Genomic DNA, 12787 nt, shown 5'->3' with positions numbered 1-12787 from the left:
AGGGGTGGATCAGGTGACACCGAATCCTCCCTTAGTTATGCTGCAATAGTCTTGGCCTGCTGCTATTATCAATCTCTGGTTCTCTTGCACAGTGTGTCTTCTTTCATGTCTTCCTCTCATCACTCCCAACCAATCACAGCAGATGCCCACCCCTCCCTGAGCCTGTTTCTAATTGAGGTTTCTTCCTGTTAAAATGATTTTTTTCCTTCCCACTGTCACCAAGTGCTTGCTCATAGAGGCCCATTTGATTGTTGAGGTTTTCTATGTTGCTTCTATATTATTGTAGGATCTTAACCTTACAGTATAAAACACCCTGAGCCGACTGTTGTTATGATTTGGTGCTATATGAATAAAACAGAATTGAAATATTGATTTATGCATGTCTTTATCAATCTATCATCTTGTCTATGTTCTTTCTTCAGAAACCAAAAAAATCGAGAGAAAAATATTTGTATTAATATTGGTTTACGTAGTTTTTATTATTTTAAATTAAAGTGTATTTAAGACATGACGTTTTATTATTAGGGTTACTGAACTTTTAACAGAAATTGTGCTGCAGAGTGGACATCTGGAGTTTGCCATGGGAAGTTGTGACAAAAGGAAGGAATAGACCGTTTAAGAAGGAAGAACCTGGAAAATTATTACGGCGAAAATGTACCTGTTGCACACTTACCAGCAGATGGCGGTAGACACCAGCCTGTAAGCGTTACAGGATTCACAATTAGACAAGTAATATTCACAATAATGCTGAAATACTCAGGGGCTAGGGGCTCACACGGTTGTCAACTTAGCTTTCTGTTGCTGTCAAACGTCAACAATACCTCAGTACATTCCTGTACAGCTCCTCTTCCATTCACTCCTGTCTTGAATTAGGATTAGCTGTCTTCCGGAGACGCCTGTAGGCCCCCAACTTGTGTTAGCGTCCCCTTAACTGACAGTTGCTACTTATTTTTTACGTAGATGCGCGTTTAATTCTGAAATACTTTATTTTAAGCGGAATATTTTGATTGCATAACAGTTCTTGTACTTTACGGCATGTAATTAGCCGACCCTGTGACGTTTATAGGTAGATGCGTTTTATAGCACGAGGTTTCCCGAGCGGGAGGGGTTCTTCCTGCCCGTAGTGATTAGCAAGGGAGCTCACGGTGAGCGCGGTGACTCAGATCGAGCGCACCCACCGTAACGAGACAAGAAATAGTAAAAGACGTTTGGCGCGGTTGGTAGACTAGCTGGTGACAGCAAAGGGAGTAGATCCGGGGATAGACCCGCGGCTCGAGTATATTTTTTAGAAGTACTTTCTCTGGGAAACAGACTCGAGAGATTCAGATCTGTTCTCGAGTTTGTACAGAGAGAGGCGGTTTGTTCGTTTTTTTCCACCAGCCGTAGCCAGCCGTCTACCTAAGCTTGCCCTGCGCAGGCAGACGGAAATATCTCGAAAATGCCTCCCGTCGAAAATGACAGCGGGAAGAAGGAACTCAAATCTCAGATACAAGAGCTTATCGACTCCAATCAAGTGATTGTGTTCAGCAAAAGCTACTGCCCATTTTGTGTAAAGGTAAGGCGTTTGGTTTGTCGTAGGCGGTAGAGGCTCCGCGCCGGTCAGAAACTTCCACCTTCTCCCGCGAAGTACACGGGCTTGGTCTAATTGCTGGGTTGGCCTTGCTGCGTTAGTGCAGTCATCAACTTTGGTGGCTAGAAGTTTACTATTACGCATAAGCTCGCTAAATGACAAAAACAAAACCGAACAGCATAGCCTTTAATGTAATTTACGTTAGGTCGACAATGGCGGAAGATGACTGTCCAGTGTTATATATTTAAGCCTGGGACGCTTTAGCCGCCTCTAAACGAGTTCTTGAAAAGTCAGCTTTACATATCATATTGTTCTTAGTTAACTCCTCTAGTGATTAGCTACAGTGTGCTGTAAATTCTGAACGCACTGTATTTGCAAAGCTGCGCTAATTTATTTAAAATTAATGCTTTTCTCCCATTTTAAAATGCTGCCTTCTGCCGCCATAACCTGGACACAAAGGCTTACCTGACAGTTACAAGATGAAATATTTGTTAGTATGAAATGTTCTAACGTGTGGACAATGTTGTGTGCGCTTGATGTAGGATTAATCTTTTAACTTATTTGTGTTTTCAGGTGAAAGACTTGTTCAAAGAACTGCAAGTCGAGTGCAATGTGGTGGAGCTGGATCTTATGGGTAAGACGAGCATTGTGAGGTAACTGATAGCTGCTGTGAGGGATATTTAATGTGTTTGTCAGCAGCTGTTACACTCTATGGCTGCCCATAAGTAGCTTTATGTGTATTATTCAGATTGTGAATAACTATATAAAAAACAGCTGGAAGTATTGTAAAGTAAGTGCTTTATAGTTAGCTATAGTGTTGTATGAAGTTTTCCATTTAAAGGCTTAAAACTGCAGATTCTTTTGAGCAAAACAAATGTGTATCACTTCTTACAGCAAATAAGTTACAAAGATGCAGGTATAAACAGGGGACTGACCATCTTTTTCTGTGACCTGGTAGCGATTATATAACTAAAACAATACATGTTTATTGTTCGCTTTATTGGCTATGCTAACATTTTAGTGTAGGTTTTTAATAATTCACTCATGACAGTCCAGCTGCTTGTTTAAGGCCTGTGTTTCTAATTTGTCTGTTGAAAGCCTCTTCCTGTTTAATGTACATTTTGCTTTGTGCTGTCAGTTTCAAAGCCCCTAATTTAATATATAACATTTTCACAGTAGTGAATTCGGTTTTCTGTTCACATATCGGAAACGTTGTCCTATACTGGTTCACCGTGTTGGTCCACACGGTCTGGGCTGGCTTTGCAGAAGCACAAAATGTGCTGAGTCATTCACCGGAGATGGCCCTGTGCCATTATCTCAGTGCACTTGTACCTCACTGCTCCTGTCTTGCTGAGTTAATTACCAAGGTTTAATGCTAGAGATGGTTTGCACGCGGTGGATGTTAAACGTTAATCGGTGGAAAACCTAACAAACTTAATTACCAGAGGCTATAATTGGTCATAATGTGCAGTGAAAGTCAGCACAGGATCAGCTAAGGAAATTGTTTATTACAGCAGTACACATTACAGGTTTACTCTTCCCTTTTGTTGTTTGTATTTCATTTGCACATCAAAGATGGTATAAACACACAATGCATGGCTAAGTTTCAGCATGTCAAAAAAACTTGTTGCCATGCATACCCCCCCCCCCCCCCCCCCTCCCCCCTCCTTCAGATAATGGGACAAGCTACCAGGAGATGCTGCTTGAGATGACCGGACAGAAAACGGTTCCTAACGTTTTCATCAACAAGAAGCACATCGGTGGCTGTGACAAAACATTACAGGTAAGCAATGAAAGTCGTCTTGCAGCTTAGATGTAACTAACACTCATTCTTGTTTTGTTTTTTCTTGTGGCATAAATATGACATAATGGCCTCTTCTCATAACAGAAATAGGTTGGTTATTTTTGTCACAACTGGAAAGAGGCGAAAACAAACCATGTGGTTGTCAGCGTATGATGCCACTAAGCCAAGCTGTGAGAAACTCATTGAAAATGTAAAAAAGAAAAAAGATATATGGGTGCATGAACAGGGTGGGCTATGTCGTCTCATACACACTTCATACAGCTGCAAGAAAAAGAAATAGAAAAAAATACCACTGTATAAAAACTTTAATGAAAATATTCAGAAACATTCAGTAAAATGGCTGTAGCTAATCTTTGTAGACCTAGTTACTTGTAAATAATAATGTTATCCCGACCGGTAGCATCCCCCGGAGACTTGAAGGGCAAAATTTACCTCTCGCTTAACACACTGCTCATACGAATCCACATCAGATAATGGATGGCAGTGCTAATATCCGACTTGTACTGGGATATCTGTTAATAGCAACACCTGGTATGAAAAAGCTCAGTGTACCCTTTGTTTGTTTTTTAATTGTAACTGTGTTTGAAATGATTAGCATTGCCAAGTGCTACAGTAACAAACGTTGTGTTGCTGTTTGTGTCAGGCCCATAAAGACGGCAGCCTGCAGCAGCTGCTTAACGGCGATAATGAAGACTACGACTACGACCTGATCGTCATCGGAGGCGGCTCTGGAGGCTTGGCCTGCTCAAAGGTGATGTCAGAATTCAGTATTTAGCTCCGATTTGACTGCTTTGTGTGAACTGGGGATCCCACAGACAGCCGTGCTTTTGTACTTGTGTGGGGGTGCAGCTGTAACTTTGGTCACCGGCAGGATTTCAGACATTTGCAGGCTTTGTCTCTGGGAGGATTGTTAGCGGGATTTTGACACACTTATATGATAAACAGGGCACAGGACAGAAACTAGAATACTAGTGTAAATGACAGGAAAACAGAAACCTGGGAAAGGCTAAAATGTGTTATCATAATGAAATATAGTGCAAGGTGGTTCTTGATCTGTGGTGTTGTTGGTGATTTCTCAGAACTAGTGTGAAACTATTGCTGATGATGTAATTCACTTACACCACTTCTGTTTGCTCCATAAAACTGTGCAACACAGCAGTAAGATATATTCTTGTAACAACAGGAAGCTGCTATACTGGGGAAGAAGGTCATGGTGTTGGACTACGTTGTGCCCACACCAAAAGGAACCACTTGGGGTATGTTACTTCCTTTTAGTAAGACTTGACGCAGGGTTTGTCTGGATCTGTTGTGGCTGCTAAATGACAGTTTCACTGTGCTCTGGCTGTGACGATCAGGTCTTGGAGGAACGTGTGTGAACGTAGGCTGCATTCCCAAGAAGCTGATGCACCAGACGGCCTTGCTGTCCACGGCCATGCAGGACGCGCGCAAGTTCGGCTGGGAGTTCGATGAGACAGGTGAGGGCTCAGGGGACCGACCCAGGAGGTCACGCAGGGGTGACATCACACCAGCTTGCCGTGGTAAATCAGAGGCGAGCCCATTTAGGAGGCACCCCATAGTCTTTCAACTGCTTCTACTGATGAGTGTCTGTTTCTGTTTTCAGTGAAACACAACTGGGATACGATGAAGACTGCTGTTAACAACTACATTGGCTCCCTGAACTGGGGCTACAGGGTATCACTGAGGGACAAGAATGTCAACTATGTCAATGCCTATGCAGAGTTTGTGGAACCACACAAAATCAAGGTAACCGACTGCTTTAAATGAAAACGAATCTTCAGTAAACTCATGCAGAGGTTAAGTCGTTTCATAACTTAATAAAGTCTTCATTCTCTGCTTGCTCATGTTACCATCTCACAACCTGTTTACTAATCTGTGTAAGCTGTCAGCTTTGAAATCATCCTGTTGAATTAACTGTTATTTTTGTGTGTCCTAAACAGGCTTTTCAAAAATACTTATCGGTGTTTAGAAGTTTTTGGCTGTCATTGCAATCACCTCACTAGTTGCACAAAAAGCAGATGTTTTAGAAACATCCACTACATTGAAAAGACTTCCTGTTATGTTGCCTGTGTGTCAAATATCTGTTTGTTTCCTGACAGGCTACAAACAAACGAGGGAAGGAGACGTTCTACACAGGAGCCAAGTTTGTTTTGGCTACGGGTGAGAGGCCACGTTACCTGGGCGTTCCCGGAGACAAGGAGTACTGCATCACCAGGTGACAGCACTGTGCAGTGTACACAGAATCTGACAAATTATGTTATAGTGTGTGTGAGTGACTGAAGCTCCATCCAGAGCTCCTTTTTAGACCAGTGGATGGGTTCATGGGTGTCTGAAATAAGTGTCAGTTCCTAAGGGTGTGCAGGGCTCGCAAAATCGCCCGTCGGGTTATCATATAGCCCTACGGGCGATTTTGCGAGCCCTGGTGTGATCTCTGAAAACAAACCTGCCCTTTAATGATCCAGCAGGTTGTTGTGCCTCAGAGCAGCCGTCTGTCTGCCTGCTCTGTGAATGCTGACGTGACATTATCCTCAGGTGTCTTTGATGATTATGCTCCTGTCTTGGCAGAGAGGCTCATTTATTCCACAAGGTCTTAAACCAGAGCTCTCTGAACAATGTAAGAAACAAGCCTGGGCTTGGTAGGGTTTATTCGGGGATTCTCTTCGGATCTCACAGCTGTTGTTGGACAGTCAGCCAGATTTGGTACTTTTGTTGTCAGCTACTGAAATTAAGCTACACATCCTATAGCTCACACCTGAAAACAGATAGGATAAGCAGTAATACGGGATATGGTTGGATTTATTTGTTGTGACATGAAATATTTATTTATTTATTTATTTATTTGAAAATCTTTGAAAAAAAGAAATGAATTTAAATTTTGAGTGACCAGCTTGTAGGAACATAGTGCAGGGCAGCACTGAGCAACATCATGAACCTTGTTCTATTAAATAATCCGCAGTGTGGCTCAAGGCTTTAAATAAGGATTAGACAGCATCTCTCCACACCCTGTGAGGTAAAAAGAAGAAATAACCTGAAGATCTAGATCAGAATCAGCAGAAGACAGTGTCACACCTGCTAAATTCTTTGTATGCAAAACTAGCTGCACAAAAACCTGCTTTAACTTCACCTTGTTTTTGTTTGTTTGTTTTGTTTTTTTACAGTGATGACCTCTTCTCGTTGCCTTACTGCCCGGGGAAAACTCTGGTGATCGGAGCGTCCTATGTGGCTTTGGAGTGTGGCGGCTTTCTGGCCGGCCTCGGGCTCGACGTCACCGTCATGGTACGGTCCATCCTGCTGAGGGGCTTCGACCAGGACATGGCCAACCGCGCTGGCGAACACATGGAGGGGCACGGTGTCAAGTTCCTCCGTAAATATGTACCCACAAAGGTGAGCGTTAACACAACCTGCTGTTTGTGATTTAGCTTATTGATCTCAGAGTATGCCTACATGCAATGGTAATAGCTGTAATCTTCAATGTTGTCAGGTCATGTGCTTAATAGGTCAACATTAAAAGCCTTTGATTTATAGTGAACACAGGAGGTGGTCAGTAGACTCTGATCAGCATATAGATGAATGATGTTTTAAGCCTTTTCTCTTCAATTATGTGTGTCAGATAGAGGAGCTTGAAGCAGGAACTCCTGGCAGGCTGAAGGTGACCGCAAAGTCCACAGAAACTGACGAGATCATCGAGGGAGAGTACAACACTGTATGTATCGCTTCGGTTTTCCTTCACCCCTCTCTGCTCCGTCGTCATGTATTTCCGCCACAAGAGTAATCGGTTTCTCTCACAGCTTATTTCTGTGAAAGGAACTACATTTAGTATTGCAATAATCACTGTTCTGTGGTCATTTTAATATTAATCGGGCTCCGTAGTGTTTAGGGTACTTTGTTTTTGTTTTGTTTTTTTTAAACCCCCATTTTTACAGTTTAACTCAACCAAATATATGATGATTTTACATAATCTGTGATATGTTGAGATACTGCCATGTAATCATCAGCTCTCATGTTAGTGTTGAGAAGATGCCATGTCTCTGGAACAATTGGCAGTGACAAAGGATTAATATCAAACTGTATTAAAGCTAACAAGCTGGGTTTTTTGTATTCTTCAGGTGTTGATCGCAGTGGGCAGAGACGCATGCACAGACAAGCTCGGCCTGGACAAGGCAGGAGTCAAAGTTAACCCAAAGTAAGTTCAGTATGTTGTTACTGCCGAGGAGGCCGTGTTTTGGGTGTATTTGCATGTGTCATTAAATCATAATCAAACTTGATAGGTCAAACTTTTTTGTGGCTTCTGTAGGCATGTACAGTGGGGTCGAGGTCTTACAAACTATGATTGTGACAATCTGGTGTGTATTGCCAACACATGGAAATTTTAAAATCTTTATATGGTATTAGCCTGCCAATTTGACCTCTGGCCTCTCCTTCAAGGTCAAAAGAGATCAAACTTTCATAAAATGTCTCATCTTTAAAACTATTTTTAAAAGTCTGCATCCAAATATCATGTGAGACCTGACCTTTGACCTCACATTTACATTTCACATCTGTCTTTCTGTTCAATTGGCCCCGAAATGTGTTATATCTTGGAATGAGATAGAAATATACTATAGTATAATATTTTACTGCACTGCAAACTTCTTGAAGACCAAAGAAAACACAGTGAATATACAGAAAATACAATTAAAAGTAAACACCACCCAGGGTGAGCTGGCTTGATTTGCTCTCTGAGTGCTTGTACGCATGTTCCCCTGTCCCTTTAATACTCGCAGTACAGTCACGGTGATTCAGCAGTTCTTGCTGCTCAGGGCTCTCTGCGTGGTGTGAGTGTTGGGGGAGTTTGGTGGGGAGGTGAGGGGTGGCTTGTGGGTAAGATGAGAACACTGCTGTAAATCACATTGGTATTAAGTGACAGAACAAAGGAAGTATCTATATTAAAAAAGGCTTTCTGTTCTGAGTGCGCTTGTTTGTTTGTTTGTTTTTGAAAGAGTAAAAGTATAAAATTAGGTTTGGAAAAACATTCTTACAGACTGACACCTTCTGCAGTTCATTATTGATGCTGTTGATACCAGCATAGAATTGCAGTGTTTTCTATAAGGCTTTCTTTCCACTCTTGTGTGAATAACTGAAGGGCTGAGCCTGTGTTGTGAGGCCTGCAGGGATTAAGACGGCATGAGTCCAGCTTTAAAGAGTGTTCTGAGTCATATGGCCCCGTCTCATGACCATAGCAATTTTTAGTTGAAGCCCAGCGTTAGCCAGAGGGCTTCTGTGCTCAGGGGCCTGTGGCTGTTCTGCTCCTGCGCAGTGTAGAATACTGCCAGTGATTTGGATACTACTACAAGTGTGCTTCTCCTTTTGGCTAAGCATGAATGACCTCATAGCCAGTTATCCATTTCTGCTTTGTCACTGACACACCGCATAAACGTTTATCTGTGTGGTGCTCTTTAACCTTGTTTTCTGCAGGCTTTTTGCTGAGTGTATAACTCTTTTTGGTGCTTTCTATAACTGTCCCCAGTCATCTACACAATGTCAGGCTTATTGTAAAGATTTATCATAAAGAAAATATCTGTTTATTCAGTTAAAATGAATGTGTAATTTTCTATTATTGTTACACCCACTTAACTTTGAACTTCAACACTCAGATATTTAATTTGAAGTCACAAAACGGGATAAAAGTCTTAAATGTATGCTCGATGATCCCATCCTGCAGGAATGGAAAAATTCCTGTGAATGATGAAGAGCAGACCAACGTGCCCCACATCTATGCCATTGGCGACATTCTGGAAGGCAAGTGGGAGCTGACACCTGTAGCCATCCAGGCTGGCAAGCTGCTGGCCCGACGCCTCTACGGAGGATCAACGGTCAAAGTAAGTACAACGTGACTGTGTCATGATTTCTGACTGTCATTCTAAAATCTATTTGTCCATTAAACTACAACCAACTCAATACTACCAGACATAAAGTGTCTGAATGGTCTCTTAGTACCTATTTAAGGTGCATAAAGACCTGTTTCGTAGGATGGAAAGTGAATGTTAAGGTGCCATTCACTTTAAGACTAATCTTATTTTAAAGAGGTATAGTGTTAAAATCTGAAGTAAGCCATTGAAAGGGAAGGACGTAAAGGTCAGAGTGTTTTGTGCTCCACATGATGAATCTGGTGTTCCATAACAAGATTTTGTTAATCACTAACCAAATGCTGTTTTTTGCAGTGTGACTACATCAATGTTCCCACCACAGTCTTCACCCCGCTGGAGTATGGTTCCTGCGGTCTGCCAGAGGAGAAAGCCATCGAGCTTTACGGCGAGGAAAACCTCGAGGTAACAGCTGAATTATTGATGACCGACGAGGCTCGGCTGACTGCGCGCTCTGGTCGCTGCTTTCAGATTGAATGAAACTGTCTCTGACTTACTTGGTTGTCACAGGTTGCCATCAAGCAAATGCATGCGTTTAGTGTTTTATTCCAGTCATACAAACTCTTCAGTACATCTATGAATGCGAGCTGGCGTTGGACAGCTGAACGGCATTTGTTTTGAAGCTTTTACATTCATGTGTTTCTGGTCTCATGTTCAGGTTTATCACAGTCTCTTTTGGCCTCTGGAGTTCACCGTGCCCGGCAGGGACAACAACAAATGCTACGCCAAGATCATCTGCAACAAACTAGACAACGTAAGATCAGAGCAACTAAAATGCAACCGACAAATGTGCCTGAATCTGTGGCAGCCACCAGCCTGAGCTGCTGATTTTTTTTTTGATTTTTTTTTTTTTTATATTGTTTATGCCACTCTGCAGGATCGAGTCATCGGTTTCCACTACCTAGGACCGAATGCAGGAGAGGTGACGCAGGGTTTCGGTGCAGCCATGAAGTGTGGTGTCACCAAGGAACAGTTGGACACCACCATCGGCATCCACCCAACCTGTGCTGAGGTAAAAAAGACAATGCTGCCACTTTATTTACTTAGGTATCTTCCTGTATTAGTGGACTGCCTCAGATCCTGCGTTTATTTATTTAGGATGGGGTTTTGGGGTTTTGTTTTTTTTGTTTTCTTTTTTTTTTTGTGAGACACGTAGCCAGCATCCGAGAATCGGTCCAAACCCAGGCCATCTGTAAAAGTTATCGCCACCCTGCCGGGTTGGCATATGGCATGGACACCAAACTGAATGAGAACAAGGCGACACAGGATTTTTAAATTGATACCACAAGTATATCTACTAAAAATCTTGAGAGAAGTTTAAATCTCAGTGACCTTGACCTAAAGGTCAAAGGTGTGGTTTTCCTGTCTCTCTCTCTGTCTCCCCCCTCTCCCCCTTTTTGTTTGATTTAGTTATTTTCCACGGTTTTGAGTCATGAACTTTTCAGAGTGTTTTCAGTTCCTTCTGTTCTCTATAATTTCAGCAAAGTTTTAGTAACGGTAAAATGAATCACAGTTTTTCATTGAGGCAGACTGCACAGTTTAGTGTCAAACCACTCCAGGTCCAGTATGACAGCTAATAACTGTTAATTTCCACAGCATGTTGCAATAGTACTTTCGTCAAGCCAGTAAGAACAGGAAATGACACTGGAGCTGCCTTTAGCACAGAAACTGCACAGCAAATATGCTGAAGGCAGAAAGAAAGCTGTGTATGTCTGCAGTTGTCCTATCAGACAGCCAGGATAAGACACCAGGTCCAAAGAGCAGCCATAGACGGCTTGTTTAAAGTGCTTGCATGTCTGTCTTTAGTGGTCTCACACTTTTATCTTGGGCTGGAACAGGATATTCATCGTGTGTAGCACTTGGTAGATCTTAAACAATCAGTGTCTGAATTGTTTGAATATTGTGCGTGTGTGTGTGTGTGTGTGTGTGTGTGTGTGTGTGTGTGTGTGTGTGTGTGGTGATGCACGCTTGGGAATAATTGGTGTAATTAGGGGACATGATTATTCATTATGTTAATTCGTGCTGGTGCTAATGGCAGTGCATTAGGCTGCTGAGGATCCTCTTGTTTGAGGGGTTTACATCGTATTTATTTCTATTTTCTGACTGTTTAGCCCAAATATGTTCATCTGAAACAAACACAGTGCATTGATGTGACAGCCTGGTGTGAAGTTTCATGTTTGGCTGTAGATAAACAAACAAACAAACAAACAGAACTAAGAACGATCCCTTTTCAACCAATGAGAATATGCCTGTGGCATTAAAGATGTTAATTATGTTCCTGTGTCCTCTTTACCTTCTAGGTCTTTACCACTCTGGAGGTGACCAGGAGCTCTGGTGGAGACATCACACAGTCCGGTTGCTGAGGTTAAACCCTGCTCGTTTAGCAGGCTGCTCTCACGTTAGACTCCCCTACTAAACCTTTTCCTCTTGACTCCCAGTCAACCTTTAACTTCAGCCTCACCTCTAGCCCCTCCCTTTACAGGGCATTTATTTCTCAGGAGCACCTGAACATGTAAAACACTCGGTGTGACTGGGAGCTACGAGGTAAATGGAGATGGTCAAGGCTGAAGATCTGCGTGTCTTCTGCTCTGGCTGAAGGAGTCTGATGTGAAAGCTGCCTGCTGAACAGCGGGGTTACTCTGCTGATGTTTCTATTGGGCCCCACCAGCGTGTCACTCTCGGAGAAGCCCAAACACACACCATTCCCGAGTGTGTGTTTGGGCTGTTTTTGACGTCCTTACCCGTAACCTCAAATAGTTAGGTGGGCAAGGATCGATGTCCCTCTGTAGAAGCAGCTGATGGTGGCCCGAACCTTTCGTCCAACCCCCCCACCCCCCAGATTCATCTATTATAAATTGGCTCATTACCAGCGTTTGAAAGGATGCACAATTCTGGTGCGTGCATAGGTTAGCACCATGCCTTCATCATTCCATACATCCTTCGTACAGGTTTATAAGTTGACTTATATGAATATACATGTCTTTGTCAATATTTATCTTTGCTTTGTGGAAGCACCAGAGTTTTCAGTTTTCAAGAGAAACCTGTGATGCATCAAGAGCCTGGAGACTGTTTCAAATAAGCGAATGGCAAGTTTCCACCTGGATTGCTCTTTTCGTGTTTTTACTCAGTTTGTAATTTAATGACTGCTTGTTGCATTGTGCTGTCTCATGTGTCGTTTGGAAGACAGCGCTCCCGTTGCTGTCGACAACGTTTCATCTGTATAAATGGCTTGTTTGTTTGTGTGGAACTTGTAGAGACTACTCAGCGTTAAATAAAGGCATGTCTATCTTCAGGTTTCGTCTGCCTTTGACTTGTGTGACCCAGTTTGTGTGAAATGAGGATTCTGAAATAAGAGAACCTGCTCACAGATTTCCATCTAGTTCAACAGTAATAAATGTAAAAAATAAAAAAAAAAGTTACTCTTAGTCATATGGTACTTGATAGTTTTCCATTAAACTTCAGTGTTTCTGCTGAAGGATATGCTGCTTAGTA

At 42.4% G+C, this 12787-nt stretch overlaps 1 protein-coding gene across 1 annotated transcript; it reads left to right on the top strand.

Annotated features, from left to right (window-relative positions):
* The first annotated feature begins 1211 nt into the window (after positions 1-1211).
* txnrd3 (thioredoxin reductase 3) lies at positions 1212-12587 on the top strand. The gene is made up of 16 exons (XM_063474808.1): positions 1212-1555; positions 2144-2204; positions 3244-3353; positions 4018-4125; positions 4558-4630; positions 4730-4849; positions 4996-5138; positions 5492-5607; positions 6551-6776; positions 7003-7095; positions 7499-7575; positions 9094-9250; positions 9593-9700; positions 9954-10049; positions 10173-10307; positions 11596-12587. The coding sequence occupies exons 1-16, from the start codon at positions 1439-1441 to the stop codon at positions 11656-11658; spliced, it is 1803 nt and encodes a 600-aa protein (XP_063330878.1). The 5' UTR covers positions 1212-1438; the 3' UTR covers positions 11659-12587.
* The last annotated feature ends 200 nt before the right edge of the window (positions 12588-12787 follow it).

This window comes from Pelmatolapia mariae, linkage group LG5 (assembly GCF_036321145.2).
Source record: "Pelmatolapia mariae isolate MD_Pm_ZW linkage group LG5, Pm_UMD_F_2, whole genome shotgun sequence".
NCBI lineage: Eukaryota > Metazoa > Chordata > Actinopteri > Cichliformes > Cichlidae > Pelmatolapia > Pelmatolapia mariae.
This window is presented reverse-complemented; position numbering and strand designations above follow the sequence as displayed.